We start from the raw sequence: 24,162 nt of genomic DNA on the forward strand, positions 1-24,162 counted from the left end.
GGCCTGAAACATGGTGATTCTGAGAAAGATACCCGAATATTCAGCTATATATGCCCAAACCAGAAATTTGTATTGCCAGAGCCACAGTGCTTGTGTTCCTTTAAAAACCAATACAACAGGTTAATCATTACCTTTCACGGCATCTCTTACGAAAGCAAAAAGCAGCATCTGTTGAGTTTCTGCTAAGCATGCAGTTTTTAGAGAGAAAGCAACCCACGAGGGTGAAAAGCGTTAACCCATAAATAAGACAGTTTAGACGTGGGGGTTATATATTTAGTATCAGAATTTTAGTATTTAGAATCTTGATATTACACGCTTTGAAGAAAAATTAACATCGGAGAGATCGAGTTGCCTTTTCGGAGACTCGTCCCTGGACTTGGGAAGCCCCGCTTCCTGATTCTCCCGAGTGATGAAATCTTTGGCTCTACGAAAGAGGAAGTGGAAAGCCTAGAAAGAAAGAGCGCAAGAAACAGGGTGAAAATTCCTCTGCGGGCGGGCGCTTGCAACTTGAGAGGCGCCAGAAAGTGCTGGCTTTGCGGCGTGTCTGTGCGGCTGCTGCTCTAGTTCTCCAGTGTGCGCCTGGAGCCGCGAGCGGAGTGAGAGGAGGCGGCGCTGTGCATGCTGGGCTCAGATTATGGTGGGGCTTTGCAATAGGAAGCGAGGCAGGAAGGACTTGAACTAGCGTGTGGCGGCGGCAGGCAGCCCCGCATAAGGCAGGAGACTGTGGGGTGCGCGCGTGGGGGACTCGGAGCACGGAGCAGACCCCAGAGCCCTGTCGCCAGAAGCGGGACGGGGCTGCCGGGAAAGGCGCCACCGGGGGCGAAAGGTCTCTGGGAACCGATTTCGCCTCTCTCCCGCCCCCCCCCCGCCCTTTTACGGATTTGACTGAGGAAGGGGAGGGGGGAGGGGCAGGGGGTTCCTTCCCCCCCCTTTGCCAGAAGAGCCTCGATTCCCCTCCCCCCGTTTTGGGGAGCCGGCGAAGGAAAAGGAGCCGATCTCTTTGCCGTCGGCAGCAACAGCCTCCGCCTCCCGCTTGCCCATTGCTGGGAGATGGTGACATATGAAGCGCGCTGGAAGGACCATGGTTGAGAGGAACAGCAAGTTCCTGCTGATCGTGGCGGGCTCGGTGTGCTTCATGCTCATCCTGTACCAGTATGTGGGGCCGGGGCTGAGCCTGGGCGCGCCGAGCGGCCGCTCCTACCAGGACGAGCTGGACCTCTTCCCCACGCCGGATCCGCACTACGTGAAGAAGTACTACTTCCCCGTGCGGGAGCTGGAGCGCCAGCTGGCCTTCGACATGAAGGGCGACGACGTGATCGTCTTCCTGCACATCCAGAAGACTGGCGGCACCACCTTCGGCCGCCACCTGGTGCAGAACGTGCGCCTCGAGGTGCCCTGCGACTGCCGGCCCGGCCAGAAGAAGTGCACCTGCTACCGGCCCAACCGCAGGGAGACCTGGCTCTTCTCGCGCTTCTCCACCGGCTGGAGCTGCGGGCTGCACGCCGACTGGACCGAGCTCACCAACTGCGTGCCCGGAGTGCTCGACAAGCGGGAGAGCGCCGCCGCCAAGCCGCCCAGGTGAGGCGACTGAGGAAGGGGAAGCCCAACCAGATGGCGCCCCCCCCTCACCCGAGCGGGCCGCCTTCCCGAGCTAGCCAGTCGCCCCTCTCCTGGCCCTTGGCCGCAGCCGGCCGCTTCCCCCTCAGTGGCCGGTTGGCACCACTGTCTCCAGACATTCTGGGGCAGCAGCTCGGCTGTGATATGATTCCTTCCCCTCTGGAAGTCAGCTTCCCCTTCTTCCTCCACTGACTGCACCGCTGCTCCTCAGCCTACTTTTGATAACTTTGTATTGGGGCAGAAAGAAAGAGTTGCAAGTTAGGTGCTCTGGGATGCTCAGTTTGGCATATAGGTGGCTGAGGAGTACATCTCCAGTCAGCCTTAACAGCCCTGCTTAGGTTGGTGGATTTGTTATTCTTGCTGTTTTCTCCATTTCTAGGGTAGCCAAACCCACTGGGCTTCTGTGCTGCATTATAGGCAGAAATTCAGTGGGGAAAGCTTCATGGGAGAAAGCAGAGGCTTCATGGAAGAAAGGGGAAGACAAGGTGCTTGCTGAATTTTTGTAGTGTAACTGCAGTAGGAACCTTGAAAAAAAAATGGCAGGCCTTATCTGTGTGAATTCAGGCTTTGCCGCTGAACTTCAGTGTGTCCAGTGTGTTTTACAATAACTTCCCTTATGTTACAACTTTATGTTCCTGCCTCCATTCTTGCACTGTATCCTCCAAAGCTTGCCTTTTCCCATAGGCCTTACTTGGATCCTGGGCCCAGAATCTATTTTAAATACCAGAGTTGTGATATGCTATAGTGTCTTTATTTAGATTGATTGTTTGTAAAGAAGATGGTTATTGCTTGTGTGCAGAGAACTGTTCCTTCAGTTCTATTACCTCTACTTTGCCACACAAATCTTGGCACAGGGGAGTAAAGGGTAATAAGTTAAAAAGTGTAGGTTTACTGCAAACATGACCCTCCAAACTTTTCATTTAACAAATTAAGCACTCTTTCCCTTGCACCATGGATTTCACACACTGGCACTTTCCCCTCCCCTGATTTTGGGATTTCTCTAACATGCTCTGCAGTATTTCCTCTGGACCACAGACCTTTCTCTTGCACTGCAGTCTACATTTCATGATCCTTCTGGCTCCAAAGTACTCTTTATTTGTCTGCACACACTTCCAAAACACAGGACACCTATATTGCACCTTTTGCCGTTGTGCGCTCTCTCTCTCCCCCCTCCCTCTCTGAAAAAAATAATCACCCCTTGTGTTAGGTACTTTGACTATTTTATACTTTGTCTCACTTTCCTGCCATGTTGGACACTGCCTATGTAGACTCTGGACCCTATGGATGATACCTCATTGCATTACTTGTAGTCGCTTGGCTGTCTTATCTAAGTAAAGGTGCAGAGTGTATTATTCAAGGAATGTGCTGCATTCTTGCTTTTGTGCCCTTGTTCTATACCAATCCCTGCCTAGCAGCTTTTGTCTTAAGACTGCCCTGTTGTTCATCCGGTTACAATCCTCTTCTGGCTTCTCCCACTGACAGAGTTCCTTGATTAGCCTGTGCCCCCCACCCCTTCTTCTCACTGTAGGTGGCACAAATCTACTTTGCTGTAAAGCACCCTTCATTCCTGACCTGGCTGCTTTCGCATGTGTGCTCCTAGTCAGTCTGTTCACCCAAACATCTTGTTTTTAAATGTGCTGGGTTTTTTTTTCTTTTGTTTGGTGGGTTAGAATGGTATTGAAAGGTAAACAGTTAACTCTGAGAATGAGAGGTTATCGCTAGGCATGCTTACCTCTACGCTTTTTGTAGTGCACCTCCCCTCTCCCCCCAGCTATTGGCTTTCACTTCTTATACTCTTAACTTCATTGGAAAATGTTCCTTTTCTTTTTCATGTATTTCCTTTCTATCTCTTTCCTGTATGTTAAGGTCATTCCTGACCCTTAAATCTAATTTTATTTCTTTAAATCTTTGAAGATACTGCTAATTCCTGATTTTTTAAATAGGTGGACTTTCATTCAAAGATTTGCTGTTAGACACCATCATATCTAGTGAACATAAATAGTTCGGCGTCACTACCTTTAAGTGTCTGTTGTTTCTAAGTTTTCTCTCTAGTAGCTTGACAGAACTTTATGTTCCCATTTGCTAAAGCCATGTGCTGTGTGTGTATATTGTTAATACCCTTTCTAATCCTACTGAGTAGGCAGCCATGGAATGAAAACTTTTTTTTGTCTTAGTACTGCTGCAATGCCCATTCCTTTCTCCTTTTTTGCTCCATTTCAGCAAGACTTGTTCAGCTTGCAATGCTGCATGTAGTTATTAATTCTATTTATTGATTCTGCTGTTGGGGCTCTCTTTTCAACCCATCTTGGTGAGTTTCAGCATTAATTGTTTTCATGCTGTCCTGTGGTCTGCTGTTATGCAAGTTGACTAGAGAGTATCAAGGCAGGGAAAGCATCCAAAAGGGCCAGCTCTATTCAGGTTTTCTTTCTATAAATCTATGTATAAACATTAGCAAACAAATAGCTTCCCTGTTTACTGAACTGATGTTTGGCAGAGCATTGTAGTGAAGGAAAATATTTAACAAAATTAAAATGTTGTATATGGTTATGTTCTTGGAGCTTTTGTGTTATTGGGGGGGGGGGGGTGTGGAATCTGAACTTTGACTCCTGGCTAGCAAACCATTAACCTTGCCTAAAGATTGGTACATGGAATTATGGAGTACATCCAATTGAATGCCTCCCCCCCCTCCCGCGCTCCAATTAAGTTACATGTTGATCTTGACAAGGTTCACTTTTGTTGGAACAGTGCAAAGTTTGGGCAAAGATAATATAGAGTAGGGATGTGAAGATTTACTATGGTAGACATGACCACTGAATCACTTGGTTTGGCGCTAAAGAGATTGTTTTGGGACTTCAGATAAGTTACATTTTTTTTTAAAGGCCAGGTTCATTATGGACTTTAGAATTTTGATGATAAAGTACCTTGGCGATACAGTGGCTTTTGAGATTTCCTTTTTCCTAGCAGCTGATTTAGTAATACTTAGTGTCACTTTTACATCCCAATCCTGTGCACATTTACTCAGGAGTAAGTCCCACTGAGTCCATCAGGGCTTGCTCCCAAGTAAGTTTGCATAGCATTGCAGCTTAAATGAGCATTGCAAAATTTATGAGGTAAAGAACGCTATCCCACATGCATGATCTGATTCTTCATTGTGACCTGCCCTTTTGTTTGCTTTTCCTATGTTGTCCTAATTAAATTGAAAAAGGTCTTGATGTTTGGGCAGGAAGGGTCTCTAGTGATGTGGAGGTTTGGTAATCTGCAGCTCATAACCTTGATCTTTTAATGCTCAGTGTTCTGGCCATTCATTAACTCTGTGCTTGGGAATGGTTTTGATAATGACAAACAAGAACTGCCGGCTGACTTTGTAATATTGCCCTATCACATAGGCCTATTGTACTGCAGTCCATTTCAGCGTGTCCACAGAAAGATAACATTTCTCCTGCTTGTAATGAAATCTGGGTTCATAAACAAGAGCTGTTTATGTAAAACCACTGGTGGAGCAAGTTTCCTTTGTTGGGATGGAAAAGGGATTCATTCTTGCATTATTTCCACTACAGTGGTGACTGTATCACTCCCATTTCCCTCCTCTGAATAATGTATTTAGGATAATGGAACAGCCTATGCCTTTATGCCAGAGACACATTGCAGAGGCTGCTGAAAGAAGGCAGTGAGTGAAAGAAGGCAATATCTTTGTTGGATTGGCTTCTGCTGCTAAGGATGTACAAGCCTTTGACTTCCACAGAGTTATTTTCTTATTGAAAATCATTTTTGCTGATAATTTTAGAATTTAAGAAGCGCCCTGCTGGATCAGATCAGTGGTCTATCTAGTCTAGCATCCTGTCTCACAGTGGCCAGCTAGTTCCTCTGGAGGCTCCACAGGACATAGAAGCTGAGGCCATCCCCGATGTTGTCTCCTGGCACTGGTATTCAGATACTTACATACAGACCCCATTAGTTTGTGTTTCTTTCACTTAATGTTACTTAACATGAAATTTTAGGCACACTTGTTATTAAATAAGGTCTACTGGAGTGTACTGCACTCCTGTGTAAGCATGCATAGGATCAGGATGTTAGTTGCTTAAGTCATTTTTCCCCCCTCCCCTCAAGTGCCAGTATTAGGTTTGCCATTTTTGAATGTATGTAACAGTATGTTCTGTCATTTGCTGTTCACCAAAATGCTCTTCCAGCTTATTGTAACAGTAGGAAAATATGTTTGTTCAAAGGAGAAGTGCTTTTCTTTCTGATGTACTCTGCCAGTGTCTCACAGGCATTCTTGAAGGTCATTCAGCAGTGCCCATAAATATGTACAAATTACGAGTTAAGGTTGTTAACCTTGTAAGCTCAGCCATTTTGGACTAAGTGCATTCTTGCATTATTTTCTGTAACCTGTTTTTGGCTAATATATTTAGAATGCGTCATTGTTTTTCCTGTTCCTAGTTGGACTTAAGGACATGGAGGCCTTTTTCAAGAGAGGCATAAGTTGCTTCCAGTATTTCACTTGTCTCTGACATCACACTGATCCCAATTCAGCTTGTTCAAAATGTTAACATTTTGTGGTCGTGCATAGGAGGGATGGCGTGAAGAGACATTGTTGGAGAATTATACACAGTTATAGCATCTGAATTAGTTACAAGCCAGGCTGCTTTGTCCCTCTAGTTCAAAAACTAGAGACTCATGTTGGTGGCTTGTCCAATGCACAATTTGTGTATGATTTCCCCTCTTGCCCCCACATACTTCAGGAATGATACAGAAACACTGATCTGCCTAATAATTCACATATATGGGTAACCAGGGCTTTTTTTTTAGCAGGAACGTAGTTGTAGCTGGCTTGGTATCGGGGTGTGGCCTAATATGCAAATGAGTTTCTGCTGGGCTTTTTCTACAAAAAAAAAGTCCTGTGGGTAACCTTCTTCACAAATAAAGCATTTTGTTTCAAGGTAAAGAAAAGAGGACAAACCTGACTTAACATGAAATTTTAGGCACACTTGTTATTAGATAAGGTCTACTGGAGTGTACTGCACTCCTGTGTAAGCATGCATAGGATCAGGATGTTAGTTGCTTAAATGGCGAGCTGAGCTGCTTTCCTTAACGGGGGCAGGTTGACACTTCTGGTCAGGGTAGTAAAAGGCAAATTAATGCCTACTTTTCTCAGGTACAGAATTGTCCAAGATATGCACAGATACTTAGAGGAGACTTGCCTTGGCTGAAAGGGAGTCCCGGGGGGGGGGGGCTCCTTTGAGGGATCTCCGGAGAGAAGTTGCATATTCATAATCTGCAGAAGTTTCCAGAGTCATTTATTTGACATAAGCTCGACAGGATCTGAATCTTCTTTTACAACTTTAAACATCTAAATTACAAAAGACTGGTGTTGATCTGGATAAACTACAAAAAAAAGGTACTGATTGCTATCTTTTCACTCTGGGACTAACTAAAGCTAAACTAAACAAAATTAAAAGGTGGGAGTTGGAAACAATGGAAGCCTGAAAGGAGGAGAAGAAAAGGGGCTAAATTTGAACTTTGTAAATTTAAAAGACAGTGTTAAAAGGAGAAAGGAATTTATTGTTTAGTCTATCTGCGGTTGAGGAGGTAGCCCCATCGTCATAGATCTGTTGCACTCATAGTCAACACAGGAAGTACGTCAGATATCGTGAGATTTCTCTACCAGCGAAACAAGACTTGGTGACAGGAAAAGCAGGAAGTACCAGAAGAAGAAGAAGGAAGTTAGAGAAGTAAACAGCCTACTCTAGGATTATAATATCAGAGAGAAACATCGGCGGTCATTGCTGGGAGGACAAAGTTTTAATGTTTTTAAAGTGACTGGGACAATAAAAATTGGTGGAGTTAACTGAGTTGGCAATTATAAAATGACTATTGGATAGTGGTGAAGAAGACTTGAATTGGGGAATTAAAGGGGAAAGAAATTTTTTTTAAAGTGAAGCAAAAGTCGCGACAGCCATTTTGGGAAAAATAAAAACTTTAAACATTAATATCTGAGCCTGGGAGGCTCAGAGGACGGCAAAATTGGGTTCATTGGAAAGGGCAAGCTTCACTCTATTAAACCTGATGGTCTAAATTTAATTTGGTGAGATAAAAATTTTCGATCTTTTTTACATGTCAGACCTGAAGCAAACTCGTGCTAGGTCTGCTTCAATGGAGAAAATGGAAGCCCAATTAGATGCAATGGAAGCCAGGATAATGAAGGGGGTGAAAGAAATGATAACTGCCTCTAAAAAAGAAATAAAGGATATTGAAGACTCAAAAAAAGAATTAAAAAAATAGAGAATCTCAGAAATGAGACTGTAGTAATAACAAAAAAAGTACAAGAGATGGAAGAGAGAGTGAAAACACATGATTCCACCTTGTTAAAATTACAAGAAAAGGTGATAGTACATGACTGCAAGTTGATGGAGACACAGATCCATCTGAGAAGTGTACCAGAAGATGAAGAATCTGATCTGAAAGAATACATAATAAAAATAATTGCAGAATTTTTGGAGGAAGATCCTGAAGGGAATAGAAATATGTATGACTATATGTATAGAGTGAATTCACTCTATGCAAAAAAGAATAATCTGCCAAGAGATGTGGTCATAAGATTTGTGACAAAAGAAATGGTAGGAAAAATCATGAACAAAAATTTTGAAAAGACATTGACAGTGGGAGGTAGTAGAATAAGAATTATGAAAGAGCTGCCTGTCAGTGTTAACTGACAGGAATGCATATAAAAAACTGACAGAAAAATTACGCGACAATGGAATGAGATACAGATGGATAATACCTGAAGGTTTCAGCTTTGAACTTCGAGGGAAAAGGATTACAATTACAAACACACACTTTAGAGGTAACTTCACATCCCGTTAACCTCTGCAATTCCTTTTATTTACTTGCATATTTTTGCATAAAAGTTTTGATTTTTCTTTATTAACATAAAGTTCCGCCAATTCTCCAAAATCTTGTATTTTAGCTAACAAAGGTGTTACTTGTGTAGGATTTTACCTCTAAAGTAAAATATTTGGGTGTGGAAATAACAATGAAGAACATTGATTTGTTTAAAAATAATTATGAAAAGTTATGGCATAAAATGGAAGAAGATATAAAGTGGAACAAGCTTAATTTGTCATTGCTTGGTAGAATAGCTGCAATTAAGATGAACATTTTGCCGAGAATAATGTATTTATTCCAAACTATTCCGATTGTGAAAGACAGTAAACAATTTAATAAATGGCAAAGAAAGATTTCAGAATTTATATGGGCTGGAAAGAAACCAAGGATTAAAATGAAAGTTTTAATAGATGCTAAAGAAAGAGGAGGATTCCAATTATCAGATTTAAGATTATATCATGAAGCAGTTTGTTTAGTGTGGATAAAAGATTGGGTGATGCTGTTGAATAAAAAACTTTTTAACGTTGGAAGGTCATGGAAATAAATTTGGCTGGCACGCTTATATGTACTATGGGAAGAAAAAGATGGATGTTTTTTTCTCTCACCATTACATAAGAAATAATTTGCTAAATATTTGGATGAAGTATAAGAAATATGGCGATGAGAGAAAACCACTATGGATAGTGCCAGCAGAAGTAATAAAAATAACAGCTGAGTCAGGAGAGGAAAAATGGATGTCATATAATCAACTATTAAAAATACAAAGCGGTAAAATAGAGTTGAAAACTGCTGAGGAGCTGAATTATAAATATGATTGGTTTCAAATGCAACAAATAAAGAGTTTGGTGGAAAGTGATTTGAAAACTGAAGGAATAAGACAAGAACAAACAGAAATGGAAAAAGTTTTGCTTGGAGATAATGAAAAATTAATTTTGAAAATCTATAAGTTACTTTTACAATGGTCTACGGAAGATGAAGTAGTGAAATCTCAAATGATTAAGTGGGCAATTAATGTAAATAAAGAAATACAGATGGATACATGGGAATATTTGTGGAAGAACTCTATGAAACTCTCAACATGTCAGAGTATCAAAGAAAATTGTTTTAAGATGATGTACAGATGGTATATGACTCCTAAAAAGTTGGCAAAGATGAACAATAAAATGCCAGACAGATGTTGGAAAAAACATGAAGGTTCTTTCTACCATATGTGGTGGACTTGTGAAAGAGCAAAAAAGTATTGGCAGATGATTCAACAAGAGATTTCTAAGATCTTGGGATACGAATTTAACAAAGTTGCAGAGACTTTTCTGTTGGGATTACAAATGGAAAAATTTCCAAAAGAAGATAGAACTTTAATCTGGTACTTGCTCTCAGCTGCAAGGACATTGTATGCGCAGTTGTGGAAGCAAGAAAAAATACCAGAGAAATGAGATTGGATTGTAAAAGTTATGACATGGAGTGAAATGGACAAGTTAACAAGAACCTTAAGAGACTATGATTTAGAAGCATTTAAGATGGAGTGGAAAAAGTTCAGAAGATATGTAGAAAAAGAGTGGAAAATAAAAGGACATTGGACAATTTTTGATATTGATTAAGTACAAGAGGGAGGAAGATATTAATTTTGGTTCTTATTAATTAAGGGTACCTTTAATATTAATATTTTAAGTATATAACACTGGCGGGGGTCAAGTAATGGGGGGAGGGGTGGGTAGAAAGTTATATATGGAATAGATAAAAAAGTAGTTATTAATGATGTAAGAAATTGAAATTTATTACCATATGTTACTAATAAAAATTGTTTGAAACAGAAAAGAGGACAAACCTGTCAAAGCATCAGTTAAGTGATAGGTGGGTAGGTATGCTCATTGTTTAGCTTTCTGAAATTAGTGAATTGTTGATTCTGCTTTGCAGTACACATAAGTAGGTGATTGTACCACATTTATTGATTCCCCCCACCCCATTTTTGCTTGAAAGTGATTGACTAGACATGTGATTTCTCAGAACTTTTTAGTGCAGGCAGTTAGCTGGAGTGGAAGGGATGCCACATTCTGCTGCTTAGAATACTGGAACTACATTGTTTCTCAGTTTTCCCCTGTTGCACGCTGTGCCTTCCCTCCTACTCTCTCTATTTCTTCTCCATCTTCTCTCTTCCCCAAATTGAGTCTTTTACATGAGTCTTCTCAAGAGGCATACTTAATCTTGAGTTTTATGTGCAGGCTTACATGTGAGTCTATCACAGAACTCTCTACCTGCTGCGTTTTCATTTTAATTTCTCACTGTGCTTGCAAAATTGTTAGGAACATCCCTCCTGTGATCCCAATCTAAAAATTAAAATAATAAAAAACCCCTTTGCTATCAAGTGACCCAGCTGATTGATTGTTCATTGCCGTGAGAGAACCTAGGCTGAAATAGACCTGTCTGTGTCTCTATCTCTGTGGTTTAAATACTGTTAAGTGGATTAGTGGATTGACTTCTTGAGCATCTCTTTCAGGCTATTTTTCCACCTTTAAAAAACTGTAATAGACACAACAGAACTCTAGGAGAGTGGATTTTGTTTTTATGTTGTGGAGTTTCATGACTCTCTGCCTTTCTTTTGGGATATATACCTATGCACACTTGGATCTTCAGATGGTGCCTTGATAAGAGACAGTCTGGCCTGAGGTATATGACTTAAAACTGCCAAATATAAACTTGGATTTGTGTGTAATTGTTTAAACTGCAGCACCATAGCAGTAGAGCACAGAATCTGGTGCAAAGTTCCCATGAAGTAAAATACTTATCCAATATGGGGATGTCTGATTCTAGGGTCTAACTGTGTTATCTTTTGGAAGATATCCATGACCCTAATGTTACATTTGAATGGTCCTATCCACATGGCATTGGCGTAGGGTTGTGTCTGGGAAGTGCCATAACAGGTGATGTTATAATAATAATAAACTTTTATTTATGTTGGAGGAGGTTTTAAAAGTGTGTGCAGCGAAGGTAGGCACACATGTCCTGTTTGCCTTGCATAGTGTGACTCTTGCTTGCATTATAAAACCTGTGCTAGTTTGCCAATTATTCTAACATGTATTGCAATAAATTATGGGACTGACTTATAAGAAGTACAAAACAATAGTGAAGTCAATTGGATGATATTGCTGATGAAGTAAATTGTGTGTATGGTCAAGGGGTACATGCACCCAAGTCATGTATGTGTCTTTGTGAATAGGCCCATTTCTAGTTCATTCCCCAAAGTACACTAGGGTAGCTGGAGTGTAAGGAGGTGAACCTTCTTTTCACTGCCTTTCATTTCTAGGACCTGCTGGGTTTTACACCTAACTATATTGCATATGATGGGGAAATTACAAAATTTACCTTGGTTCAAAAAAAAAGGAGTCCCAAGCACTACTAACAACTGGAGCAGAAACTCTTTTCTTTATTAACCATGATGAAGGAAAGCATTTTGTTCTTAAGAAAGCTCCAGATGCTAACCTCAGACCAAAGCAGAAGCATATATAGCAGGGGTGGCCAAACTTGCTTAAAGTAAAAGCCACAAAGAATAAATGTCAGATGTTTGAGAGCCACAATACATGAACAAATACTACATACATTATTTTATTAAAACTCTTAATACTGGACTCAGTGGCACAGTTGGCAGCTTTCTCCCCTACGTGCTTGCTTTTCTCTCTGGGCTCTGTCTCCACTCTTAGTGTCTGGGTGACCTCTGTGGTGGAGGAGAAGAGCTTGCAAGTCTGCCTATTTCCTCCTCATTCCTCACTTCACACATGGTAGAAATAGTTGCCTACCTATGGGTCAGCACTCAGAGGCTGACTGAGGTCCTGATGCTATGCACAGTTATTCAAGAGTAAGCCTCAGCCTCCGGGAGCTGCACAATATGTGTGAAAGAGCCGCATGTGACTCCCGAGCCACGGTTTGGCCACCCCTGATATATAGGCAAACTGACATCAGGATCTAGCAAAACTTTTTCACCAGTTAAACAATGGCAACTCAATTCTGCACCAAATTGTAACCAATAAAAAAGCAATCTACACTTCCTTCTTAACATGCTTTTAAGAATACTTGTATCTTATCTATTGTACCCTGCAAGTGCAATATGAACTACTGATGACTATTGTTTAGGAAAACAGGATCTGTGTAAAGGTTAGTTTAAGCTAGTTTGCCCTGTGAGGCTAGGAATACAGCTTTTGGGGACTTCGGCGAAAAGCACAGGGCTGGCTCATCACTGGGTTCCCCTCAATTCTTTACTTGTCCTCCACTGATATGGCTGCACTGTGTCTCATTCACATTTCACGTTCCTCTTGCTTCATTTCCTCCATTTTGTTCATTTATTGAACATTTTCCCAAGTACATTTATAGTTTGCTTTTGTTCACACTCTATTTTACAGATTCTATTCCAGTCTTCATCAGCCTTTTTTTTTCTGTTTCCAACATGCACAAAACCATCGTGCTAGCTTCTTCTTTAGTCATTAATTGGATAGTATTTTTTCATGGCACAGTTACAGTAATACAGAAACAAGTCAATCAACATACACACAACAAAAACAATATTTGGAATATGAGATCATGTTTTGTTAGAGTCTTTAGTAAATTGCCAACCCATCCTTCTATCTCAGAAAGCCAGCTTTACCAGTCAGTGGGCTCTTCTTCTGCAACTTCATTTAAAAATGTTCACTGCATTTTAAACAGCAGTATTTACTAGCCTGTAATTTTTTCCTGGGGCAGCCAACAAATAATCTAAGGCCATGTGATAATGTTCTACGACTTGGGGTAAACTTTTAATTTCTTTTTGCAAAACTTATAAAGCATCTATAGTGACATTGTCAAGAGCTTCTACAGTTGCTGATACATTGGCAATTCTGAAACTTGTAGTCCTGGCAGTAATGCACACAGTTTTCTGGAACCCGGTATTTCTGTGTTGGGGAGGATACCTTTTAGACATGGGGAAGAATAGATGATAAGAAAATTCTGGACCTGGTGGTAGTAAACAGTATCATGCCAGATATCACCAAAGACCAAATACTCAGTAGTCCAAGTTCCAATCCAATTGTAAGGTAGTATTTTGTAGGCCCCACTTAACCAGAATAATCCAGGAGTTGTTATATAGGGTACACATTTCCATTTATATAAGATACACAGTTCCATTTCAGCAATATGAGGCAACACATTAAAGACACAAATATGACAGGGTATTATGAACAGTTTGGCTGCATTGGGTGTATTATTTCTGGAAAAAAAATCCTAAGTCTTTCATTATAATCATGCCTCCATTTCATTAGTGAAGTTACAGTCTAACCACCAGCTATCATTGATGCTGCAGGTAACTTGGCTACTGTATTTTTCATGCTGGACTTTTCAGTTTTCTCCTGAGTAATTTAAGGTGCACACACAATTGTGCCACCTCCCTACTAGATATATTTGAGAGGTTTGGTTGCAGTGAGTACTAAAACAGAAGAGGGCATCCCCCTCTTGGGGTCACTTGGGGTGTTCTTGGGGACACTTTCCACCTTTTGAGGGTGAACAGATTGGTGTGCATGTTGTTTTGTATGTAAAGATACCATCATGCATGAGTCTTGAACCATTCAGATTGGTGGGTGGATAGCTAATGACGGGAAGCCTTTCAACCACTTGCATGGGGCCTTTTACACACCCCCAACTTATGCTTTTGTTGGTTTGGCTAATGAGGCTTTGAGTAATAGTTAAAATGAATTTCAAGTCCAACCAGTTCAAGCAGGGCCAACATACATACTAACAACTGATATTTGCCATAAACGAAGGAACGCAGGGTACATAAAAGGAGTCCTATGAGTGCAGTTGCAGCAAATAGTAAATAGGGTGAGACCTCACCAGTCAGTGGAGCTCATGGTTGTTGGGGGATTTCTATTATACCCCCAACAATAGGAAACACCAAAAAATCAAAATCTGCAGTTACCAAAACAACCTGCAGTTATCAGAAGGCTAATACATACTCACAAATAAGTTTTAAGACCTTGTAGATAAACTTTATCTGACTCCAGGTTTCTCAAAGCAAAAACAGTTTATAAGACTCCAAGTTTCTCCTTTGCACAGAAGGCTTCAAATACAGTTAGAAAGGCAAAACAAGAGATTACATTAGTACAGTTGCTCCTTTAGACTAAAGAAGACTCCTTTAGAAGGCTTAAAATATATGGGTAGAGAACAAGACAGAAAACAGTTACACATTTAGATCATAAAGCTGATGGCATACTGAAAAATGGAAGTCCCAGCAGGATTTAGCCTATTAGTCTACATTTTCCCATTTACAATCTAAATCCCAAATCCTTAGTAGATGCTATGCTCTAGATTATAAGTCTGAGCATTTTCTCTATGTTTGAGATCTCAAACCAAAGGTGGTTTAAATCAGCAAAGGCTGTTTCCTCTCTTAGGCTGCTCAACAGAAGAAACTGTCTCTACAGAGCAGTCCAAGATTCTAAGTCCCAATTAGTGTCGCATAATATGACACACAGGCAGTCTAGCTACACTCTGGTCCAGATCAGCAGCGTGAGCCAAAAAATCCACAGCTTAAGTAGGCTTTTATGACCTCATACACACAGCTACTTATATCATCCAGCAGTAAACAATTTTTCAGCCAAATAAACAATAATGGCTGGGAACGCCTCAGGCAACCAGTTCCCTAAACCTAGTTGCTGGGTTTATGCCAATGGCTGCCATAGTGGGTGAACTTGTACCCAATTACCCCATCTGGCCTTCTGTAGAGGCTCCGTGATGCTGAGAGATTGAAACCTCTGGTGGCCAAATGCTATAACTGCATCAAAAAGAAATATAGAGGCTTCTAAGGTGTTTGATGGGCTTAGTGCTCATTTCATGAGAGCATAGCTACTTTCAGAAAGAGTTCTTGTAGCCAATTTCATAAAGAGTATATTTAAGAGTATGTTTAAGACCATAAAGAATATGGTTAGGATCATAATGAGCGCCAACCCAAAATAATTTCTGCCACAATGGTGCAGCATTTTCTTAATCAATTTTGTGTTCTAGAACTCTAAACAGACAGGACAACATTAATGGATGGCTGGGCAGGCACTAGGCTTACTACCCTTTTATATGTTCTACAACCCAAACAGGAACCAGAATGATTTTACACCCCTTGGCATGAGAAATGTCACAATCAGGATGCAAGTGCTCTGGCAGCCTCTTTTTTAGAAATGCAAATGGTACTTGGGCTTGTCTGCTTCTGGGGCTGGATTTCTGGTTCCAAACCTGCACTGCTCCACCTTTAGTGTCAACATTTTGTAGACGTATGTGGCAAGGCAAAATGTGGAACCAGGCATTCCACACAAGCAGCAACCAAGGGGTTGTTTGACAAAGTGATAAGGCTGCTAGTGCAAGATTGGAAGAAGTATTGAAACCCTGAATATGGGGAAATGTGAGAAATTTCCCCGCCTTTGGCGGGGGGAGGGTGGGATATAAAAATAAAGTTATTATTATTATTATTATTAAATATTTGCTTCAGTAAAACTGACATGGTAACACCAAGCATATAGTAGTATTAGATACTTACACTATCTATGATACTATATTCCATATCTAAATGCTTGAATTAAACAAAGGATTCCTCTTTCCCAGGCTTGGTTACCTGGATATCTCTTCACTAACAGGCAGTGCTTTTCTGATTGGCTGGGGAGGGGAGTTGCCATCTTCCAGGGGTATTTCAAAGAAATAAAAAAGAGAGGAGGTTTTTGTTAGGGAGAAGGCATGTTGAAGGCAGTTTTAGTTATATCACTGAGTTGGGATTTGTGACAGAAATGTTGTAGTCCAAATTAGATCACACTAATGAGAAACCTCTTGATGGGAAATACTGATCTGGGTTTTAGTTCTTTCTAAAGGATATTCAGGCAGCCAGATCCTTTGTATTAAAGTTTTCTTGATTATTTGCTGAGATGTCCTGATTAATGGTCTGAGGACTAGGTAAAAAGGGAAGCTTGTTTCTCTTGGAGGCTGCCATTGTTCTGAGATTATGTGGAATTATATCCTATAACATTCCTTCTCTACTGGCTCTCAAGCCTTTGTATTGTAGATAGCTCAAAACTTGTTTTTTTAGATCTCGTGTTCTAGGAGAAAAGAACAAAATTGGAAGCTTGATGGCAACGGTACTTATTCATAGAATCATGGAGTTGGAAGGGACCTCCAGGATCATCTAGTCCAACCCCCTGCACAATGCAGGAAACAAACACCTCCCCCTAAATTCACAGGATCTTCTTCGTGGTCTCTGTGCATTCACACATATGGGTAATCCGCAGGATTGGTCCCAACCTCGGAGAATTCAAAGCAATCTTGATCGCAGATCTGGCGCGCCTCCCACTCGTCCTGGGGAGGAGGCAGGCACTGCGCATGCCTGGACGAGGGGGAGGCGCTTAGCCACTCAGTTTCTTCCTTACCGCCGACCGGATCGCACCTTCTTCGCTGATCTCCAACTCTTCATTGCAATCTTCAACGTTCACCTTCTCTTCGCTTCAATTCTTCGCTTCAATCTTCACCTTCTCCTTGGTATCGTATAAAAAAAAAAAAAAAAAACCTCTCTTCTACTATCTTTCCGGACTTTTCCCTCCCCCCCCCCCCCGGGCGGATGGAAGGAAGGGACAAAATAACTTTTAAACGTTGCACCCGCTGCGCTTCCAAAATCCCTTCGTCCGACGGTCACTCTCTTTGCCTTTTTTGCCTCGGAGAAGCTCACCGTACGGACTCCTGCGTCCACTGCAGCCAGTTTGGCAAACAGGCCCGCAAAAATCGTGCCGCGAGGCTCAGGAGCCATCTTATGGAGACCTCCCTCCGACCGACCACGCCGCATGGCGAACAACAACAACTCGCGCCATCTTCCCCACTTCTCGCGGGAGATACGCAGTCGGCAGCTTCTGCGACTCAAGGTCCCTGCAAGCCCAAGTCTGGCAAGCACACCAGAAAGTCGGATGACACCAGAAAGCGCCGCCGCTCCGATTCTGCCCACACGGACCCGACGGGCAAGCTAAGCTCTAAGAAGCCTAAGACCCGGCCATCAGATCAAACCGGACAACACTCGGGTTCGAATCCGACCATGAGCTCGACCGCAACTAAACAGAAGGCATCGAACCCGACCGCACATGGCTCGGGCTCGATCCCGAAAACTCCGACATCGAAGTCGACGGCAACACCGTCTGTCACACCGTTAGAAATCGTGCGCATCTCATCTAAGTCCCCATCGATATCGAACTCTCCACCGGACCAGATACTGGAGACCCACTCTCCTATATCCGTCAGCAGTCACCGTCCTCTCGACCCTCGTAAATTCGTGGACCTCTCACAGCCGCTGGACGCCCACGCTCTGACCCGAGAGCCTTCGACTCCTAGAGTCCTTCCAACCAGACCAAGATCCCGCAGTCGCCGACGGTCACACAGCCGCCGCAGGGAGAGATACTATTATTACTCCCCGTCGAGATCCAGGTCCCCGTCCCCTCGGGACCGAAGGCGGCACCGAAGATCTCCGTCCTACGAGGTCTACCGCACAGACCCGAGAGACCGTCACTACCGCACCTATCATGACTCTCCTCGGTACCGGGACCGCATGGACAGACCAGACCGAACCCGTTACCGAGATGTGTCTCCACGCAGACATCACCCTGATTTGGACACATCGCTTCGGCATCGTGACGACCCCACGCGTCGTAGCGCCGAACCGAAACTCCCTTCACCACACGGATCCGTGCGCACTGTTCCTGACAAACAGCCGGCACCCCTCCAACTCCAGCCTGACCCGCACCAAGAAACCGAGGACGACTCCGAGCAGGAACTCTCCGACTCCGACCACTCTTCGGGCTCGGACTTACAGTCTCCTGACTCCGACATAGCAAAGCCAGCGGAACTATCGCCGTCAGAGGGCCCAAAGTTATACCTCGACCTTGTCTCGAATATGGCGAACTCACTGAACCTGAAGCTCAACACCGACGCGCCCAGAGTTTCGGACGTCGTATTCGACCTAGTTCATGCGGATCTGCCATCAAGTTCTTCTCTCCCTATGCTCCCTGTCCTTCTGGAAACGCTTAAGGAAGCATGGGACAAACCGGCATCGGTACCGCCAACATCCAAAAGGGTTGAAGCCCTTTATAAGATACACGCACCGGACTCGAAGTTTCTATTCACACACCCGGCGCCGAACTCGATCATTGTCCATTCCTCGTCGAAGTCCAAACAAACCAGGCACCCAGTGCCCCCAGAACGGGAAGGCAAAAAGCTCGACACCATCAGGAGAAAGATATACTCCCTCACAACGGCCACGACTAAGATACATAATTACATGGCATGCTTCTCAGCATACGCCTACAACTTGACTACCTTCCTTAACACACTGATCCCATCTCTACCCGAGGCATCCCAGAAATCAGCGACCAATGCCTTGCAAGAGCTAGCCAGAGTAAGCAAACAGCAGATCAACACTGCTCGCCACGCTGCACAGTGTTCCTCCAAAACCTTGGCCTCAGCCATAGCCCTTCGCAGACACGCGTGGCTTAGATCCTCGTCCCTCCAACCTGACATCAAGTACAAGGTTGAAGATTTGCCCTTCGATGGCCTTGGCCTATTCAATGCAACTACGGATGACATTCTCACATCAGTAGACGACGGCAGGAAGAGGGCGAAACGACTGGGAGTCTCGCAACATCCAGCCCAATTCGGCAAGCACAGGAACTGGAGGCCCAGCCATTATAAGGGAACCAGGTCCCCGAGACAACAGGAGCCATGGCGACGCAAACCACCACAATCTAAACCCTTTCAGCACCGACGCCCTCAAACAGCCAAGAAACCTGCAGCTACCTCCAAACCGTCTCTTTGACCACCCTGCCCCGAGCCGTCCAGTTTCCCCCCATCAGCCGCAGCCTTCCACACACACTCGTCTGCAACCGTTCTACCCTGCCTGGAGAGACATCACTTCGGACTCCTGGGTCCTCGCCATCATTCAAAGGGGCTACCTAATAGAATTCGCATCCACTCCGAAACACCACAGATTCCTCACCACACCTCCGTCCACTCCCCTGCAAGCGGAAATCGCGTCTCTGCTGAACAAAGGCGCGATAGAACCAGTTCCACCTCAATACCATCGCACCGGATTTTATTCCCGCTACTTCCTGGTGCCAAAGAAGGACGGTGGACTCCGCCCCATCCTCGACCTCCGCAAACTCAACCTGCACATAACCTACAAGAGATTCCGTATGATCACACTCCAGGCAATCCTCCCGCTCATCCCAGAAAAAGCATGGATGGCGTCCATAGACCTTCAGGATGCCTATTTCCACATCACAATCAATCACCATCACAGAAGGTTTCTCAGGTTCGCCATCGGGGAACAGCACTTCCAGTTCTGCTCCCTCCCGTTCGGCCTATCCACAGCCCCGAGGGTTTTCACCAAGTGTATGGCAGTGATAGCAGCCACACTACGTCAGCAACACATATCAATTTACCCGTACATAGACGACTGGCTGATCGTCGCACACTCGAAGGAACAGCTGCAACTGGACGTCTCCGCTACCCTCTCTCTCCTGGCCACCCTAGGCCTCCAAGTCAACCTATCAAAGTCCAAACTGGCTCCTACCCAGCGAATCCAGTTTATAGGAGCAGACATCTCCACAGTCTCTCAAACGGCCTCCCTACCTCAAGACAGAGTACTCAGTATACAGGCTCTGGCCACCACCATCATCGCCCAGCGATCGCAAACAGCCCTCACATTCCAGAGAATGTTAGGCCTCATGGCAGCAACCACCGCAGTCTTGTGCTTCGCGAAGCTGCACATGCGACCCCTGCAGATGTGGTTCGTCAGGACCTTCCATCCGCACACACAGCACCAGTCCACGCTACTCACCCTACCGCCACACATCATAACATCCCTCAAGTGGTGGACAATAGAACGTCACCTCCGCAAGGGCATGCCGTTCAAACAGGCACCCCCCTCGGTGATTGTCACCACAGACGCCTCCAAGTGGGGATGGGGAGCCCACTTGGGAACCCTCACAGTACAGGGCCAGTGGTCAGACCACGAACGCTCTCTCCACATAAACTGCCTAGAGCTCCTCGCAGTGCACAAGGCCTTACGGTCCTTCCTCCCATCGCTGAGGAACCAGCACGTCCAGGTCACCTCCGACAACATCGCCACGGTCTTCTACATCAACAGACAGGGAGGCACCGCCTCCATCAGACTCTGCAAGAGGGCCCTGGCGTTGTGGCACTGGAGCATAAGCCAGGGCATCTTCCTCACGGCTGTTCACCTACCAGGAACCGAAAACACCCAGGCAGATGCCCTGAGCCGCCACTCGACCAACAACCACGAGTGGTCTATCAACAGCAAATACATCCGACAGATCTTCAGCATCTTCGGGACCCCGAAAGTAGATGTATTTGCTTCACCGTCAAATGCCCAATGCATCCACTTCTACATGAGGGGTCCTCCGTCTCATCTCTCCAAGGGGGACGCCTTTCTCCAAACGTGGAAGGGAGCACTCCACTACCTCTTTCCCCCCATTCCACTTATCACCAGAGTTCTACAGAAAATTCAAGTAGACCGCACGAATTGCATCCTAATAACCCCATGGTGGCCCCGCCAGCCATGGTTTACAACCTTGCTGCTTCTGTCCAACAATACATTCCTCCTACTTCCTCAAGCGCAGGACCTCCTCTCCCAACAGGACGGCAAGGTCCTGCATCACAACCCAGCATCACTCAAATTGACAGCTTGGAGGATCAGTTTCTAGAGTTTCCCCCTGAGGTCCGCCAGGTCCTAGTGAATTCCAGAAAGCCATCCACTAGAAAATCCTATCTACTCAAGTGGAAGCGTTTCTCTCACTATGCCTCACAACATAACTTCGACCCCAGCTGCGCCACCATATCCCAGGTGCTAACCTATACCCTAACGCTCTCCAGGGCGGGGCTCTCATATTCTTCACTGAAGGTACACCTGGCAGCCATCTCAGCCTTCCACCCCCGCATTGGGGGCACGACTGTCTTCTCTCACCATGCTACCAGAGCCTTCCTCAAGGGCATCATTCGCCTACACCCACCAGTCAAACAAATTCTTCCTACCTGGAGCCTTTCTCTCGTCCTAAGCCAGCTCATGAAACCACCTTTTGAGCCCATGGCTTCTATTCCACTACACCTGCTGTCATGGAAGACAGCCTTACTCACGGCTCTCACCACAGGCAAGAGGGCCAGCGACATCTGTGCACTCAGGGCGGACCCACCATATACGACCTTTCACAATAGCACGGTGGTCCTCAGACCCGACCCGACATTCCTACCAAAGGTCGTCTCTCCCTTTCATCTGGGGAGACAATCAACCATACCAGCCTTCTTTCAGCACCCCACGGATGCAGGGCAAAGGGCGCTCCATAACCTGGACGCACGTAGGGCCCTAGCCTTTTACATAGACAGAACCCGCCAATTCCGTAGAGACCCTAGACTCTTTGTCGCGTACGCCGCCCACAACAAGGGCAGCAAAATATCTACTCAGAGACTTTCCAAGTGGCTCGTTGCCGCTATTGAACTCTGCTACCAACTGGCGAAACAGCCAGTTCCCCAACACATACGAGCCCACTCGACCAGAGCCGTGGCTACCTCGTCAGCCTTCATGAGGGGCATCCCTATAGAGGACATCTGCGCTGCAGCCGTCTGGTCCTCTACATCTACCTTCGCCTCGCACTACGCTCTTGACGTCCGTGCCCGGCGTGATGCCTCCTTCGGACAAGCAGTGCTGCGCTCCATCTTCGACTAACCACCGTGAGTACTATACTCTTTACGTTTTTGTCCTAACCATGCATATTCTTACAGATCCAGCACCCACCTCCGAAGAAATAGCTCGCTAATCACCCATATGTGTGAATGCACAGAGACCACGAAGAAGATGGACAGGTTTCTTACCTGTAACTGGTGATCTTCGAGTGGTCATCTGTGCAATCACACAGACCCACCCAGCCTTCCCCGCTGCTGGACGCTCATCTAGCACATTCGTTTCCACCTATCCGGCGGCGGGAAGAAACTGAGTGGCTAAGCGCCTCCCCCTCGTCCAGGCATGCGCAGTGCCTGCCTCCTCCCCAGGACGAGTGGGAGGCGCGCCAGATCTGCGATCAAGATTGCTTTGAATTCTCCGAGGTTGGGACCAATCCTGCGGATTACCCATATGTGTGATTGCACAGATGACCACTCGAAGATCACCAGTTACAGGTAAGAAACCTGTCCATCCTCATTGCTGTCAGATGGCCATCTAGCCTCTGTTTAAAAACCTCCAAGGAAGGAAATCCCACCACCTCCTGAGGAAGACTATTCCACTGAGGAATCACTCTGTCAGGAAGTTCTTCCTAATGTTGAGCTGGAAACTCTTTTGATTTAATTTTAACCCATTGGTCTTACCTTCTAGGGTCACAGAAAACAATTCCACACCATCCTCTATATGACAGCCCTTCAAGTACTTGAAGATGGTGATCATATCACCTCTCAGCTGTTTCCTCTCCAGGCTAAACATGCCCAGCTCCTTCAATCTTTCCTCATAGGACTTGGTCTTCAGAGCCCTCACCATCTTCGTTGCCCTCCTCTGGACCCGTTCAAGCTTGTCTATATCCTTCTTAAGATGTGGTGCCCAAAACTGAACACAATACTCCAGGTGAGGTCTTACCAGTGCAGAGTAAAGCGATAAGATCACATCACGTGATCTGGACACTATACTTCTGTTGCTACAGCCCAAAATTGCATTTGCCTTTTTAGCCACCGCATCACACTGTTGACTCATGTTCAGCATATGATCCACAAGACCCCTAGATCCTTTTCTATATTGTGGACAGTTGGCAGCTGCTGTGAGAGCCCTCTCAGCCCCACCCACCTCACAGGGTGTCTTTTGTGGGGGGAGACTATATAGGAGATTGTAAGCCGCTCTGGGTCTCTGAGTCTGGGAGTATAAATCTGCAATTCTTCTTCTTCTGTGAGTAATTTGAGTTTACTTGTTGAATGGACTGCTGTTTTTGCACATAGAGTGTTTTATTTATCAAAGGGATCTTGTTCAGTTTGCACATTACACTGCACTGCAAAATTCATGTTTAACTCTTTAAGTGTGCATGTTGGGTTTCTATTGCAGTGTTTCTCAAATGAGGGTCTGGTGATTTCTGAGGATCTGGAAGGGTATTCTAGGAGGTCTTTTGTAAGGACAGGTTGGGAACCATTCTCACTCCCATGCAACTAACACAAGAAGCGAGCTGTCTAATTTTTCTAGGAATAGAAGAAGGGAACAGAATTATCTTCCCCTCTCATAGAGTAGTTTTAACCTACTGCCAAAAAGCTTCCAGATCACCTCAGAGTAGTTGCCAGAAAATATAATGATTGATGGTAGAAGTTCAGTAGTTCAGCCATAGGAACTCTACTTGAATCATAATTTTTCTCAGATGTAAAATTGAACTGGCTTTAATATATCTTTCATTTAAAAAGATTTCACCATAGAGATGCCATTCTGTTTCCTTAGGTAATAATAGCCAATGGTTTTCTGTTGTATACAGGGAAATCATATTACATTTTATGACACACATGGCCCGGCCTCACAAAGTCCCATTTGCGTCAGATCCGGCCCTCCTTCAGATGTATTCAACACCCCTGGACTAGTGCATCCCTGACAAGTATTTGTCCAGC

General features: G+C 44.5%; 1 protein-coding gene across 1 annotated transcript in view; it reads left to right on the forward strand.

The window, feature by feature from the left end:
* Positions 1-260: 260 nt before the first annotated feature.
* The window catches only part of HS6ST1 (heparan sulfate 6-O-sulfotransferase 1), a 269,942-nt gene continuing 246,040 nt past the window's right edge, over positions 261-24,162 (forward strand). The window contains exon 1 of the mRNA XM_060241912.1: positions 261-1,578. Coding sequence (XP_060097895.1) covers positions 1,061-1,578 — 518 coding nt within the window. The 5' untranslated portion in view covers positions 261-1,060. The remainder of the gene's footprint in view (positions 1,579-24,162) is intronic.

This window comes from Heteronotia binoei, chromosome 6, assembly GCF_032191835.1.
Source record: "Heteronotia binoei isolate CCM8104 ecotype False Entrance Well chromosome 6, APGP_CSIRO_Hbin_v1, whole genome shotgun sequence".
Lineage (NCBI taxonomy): Eukaryota > Metazoa > Chordata > Lepidosauria > Squamata > Gekkonidae > Heteronotia > Heteronotia binoei.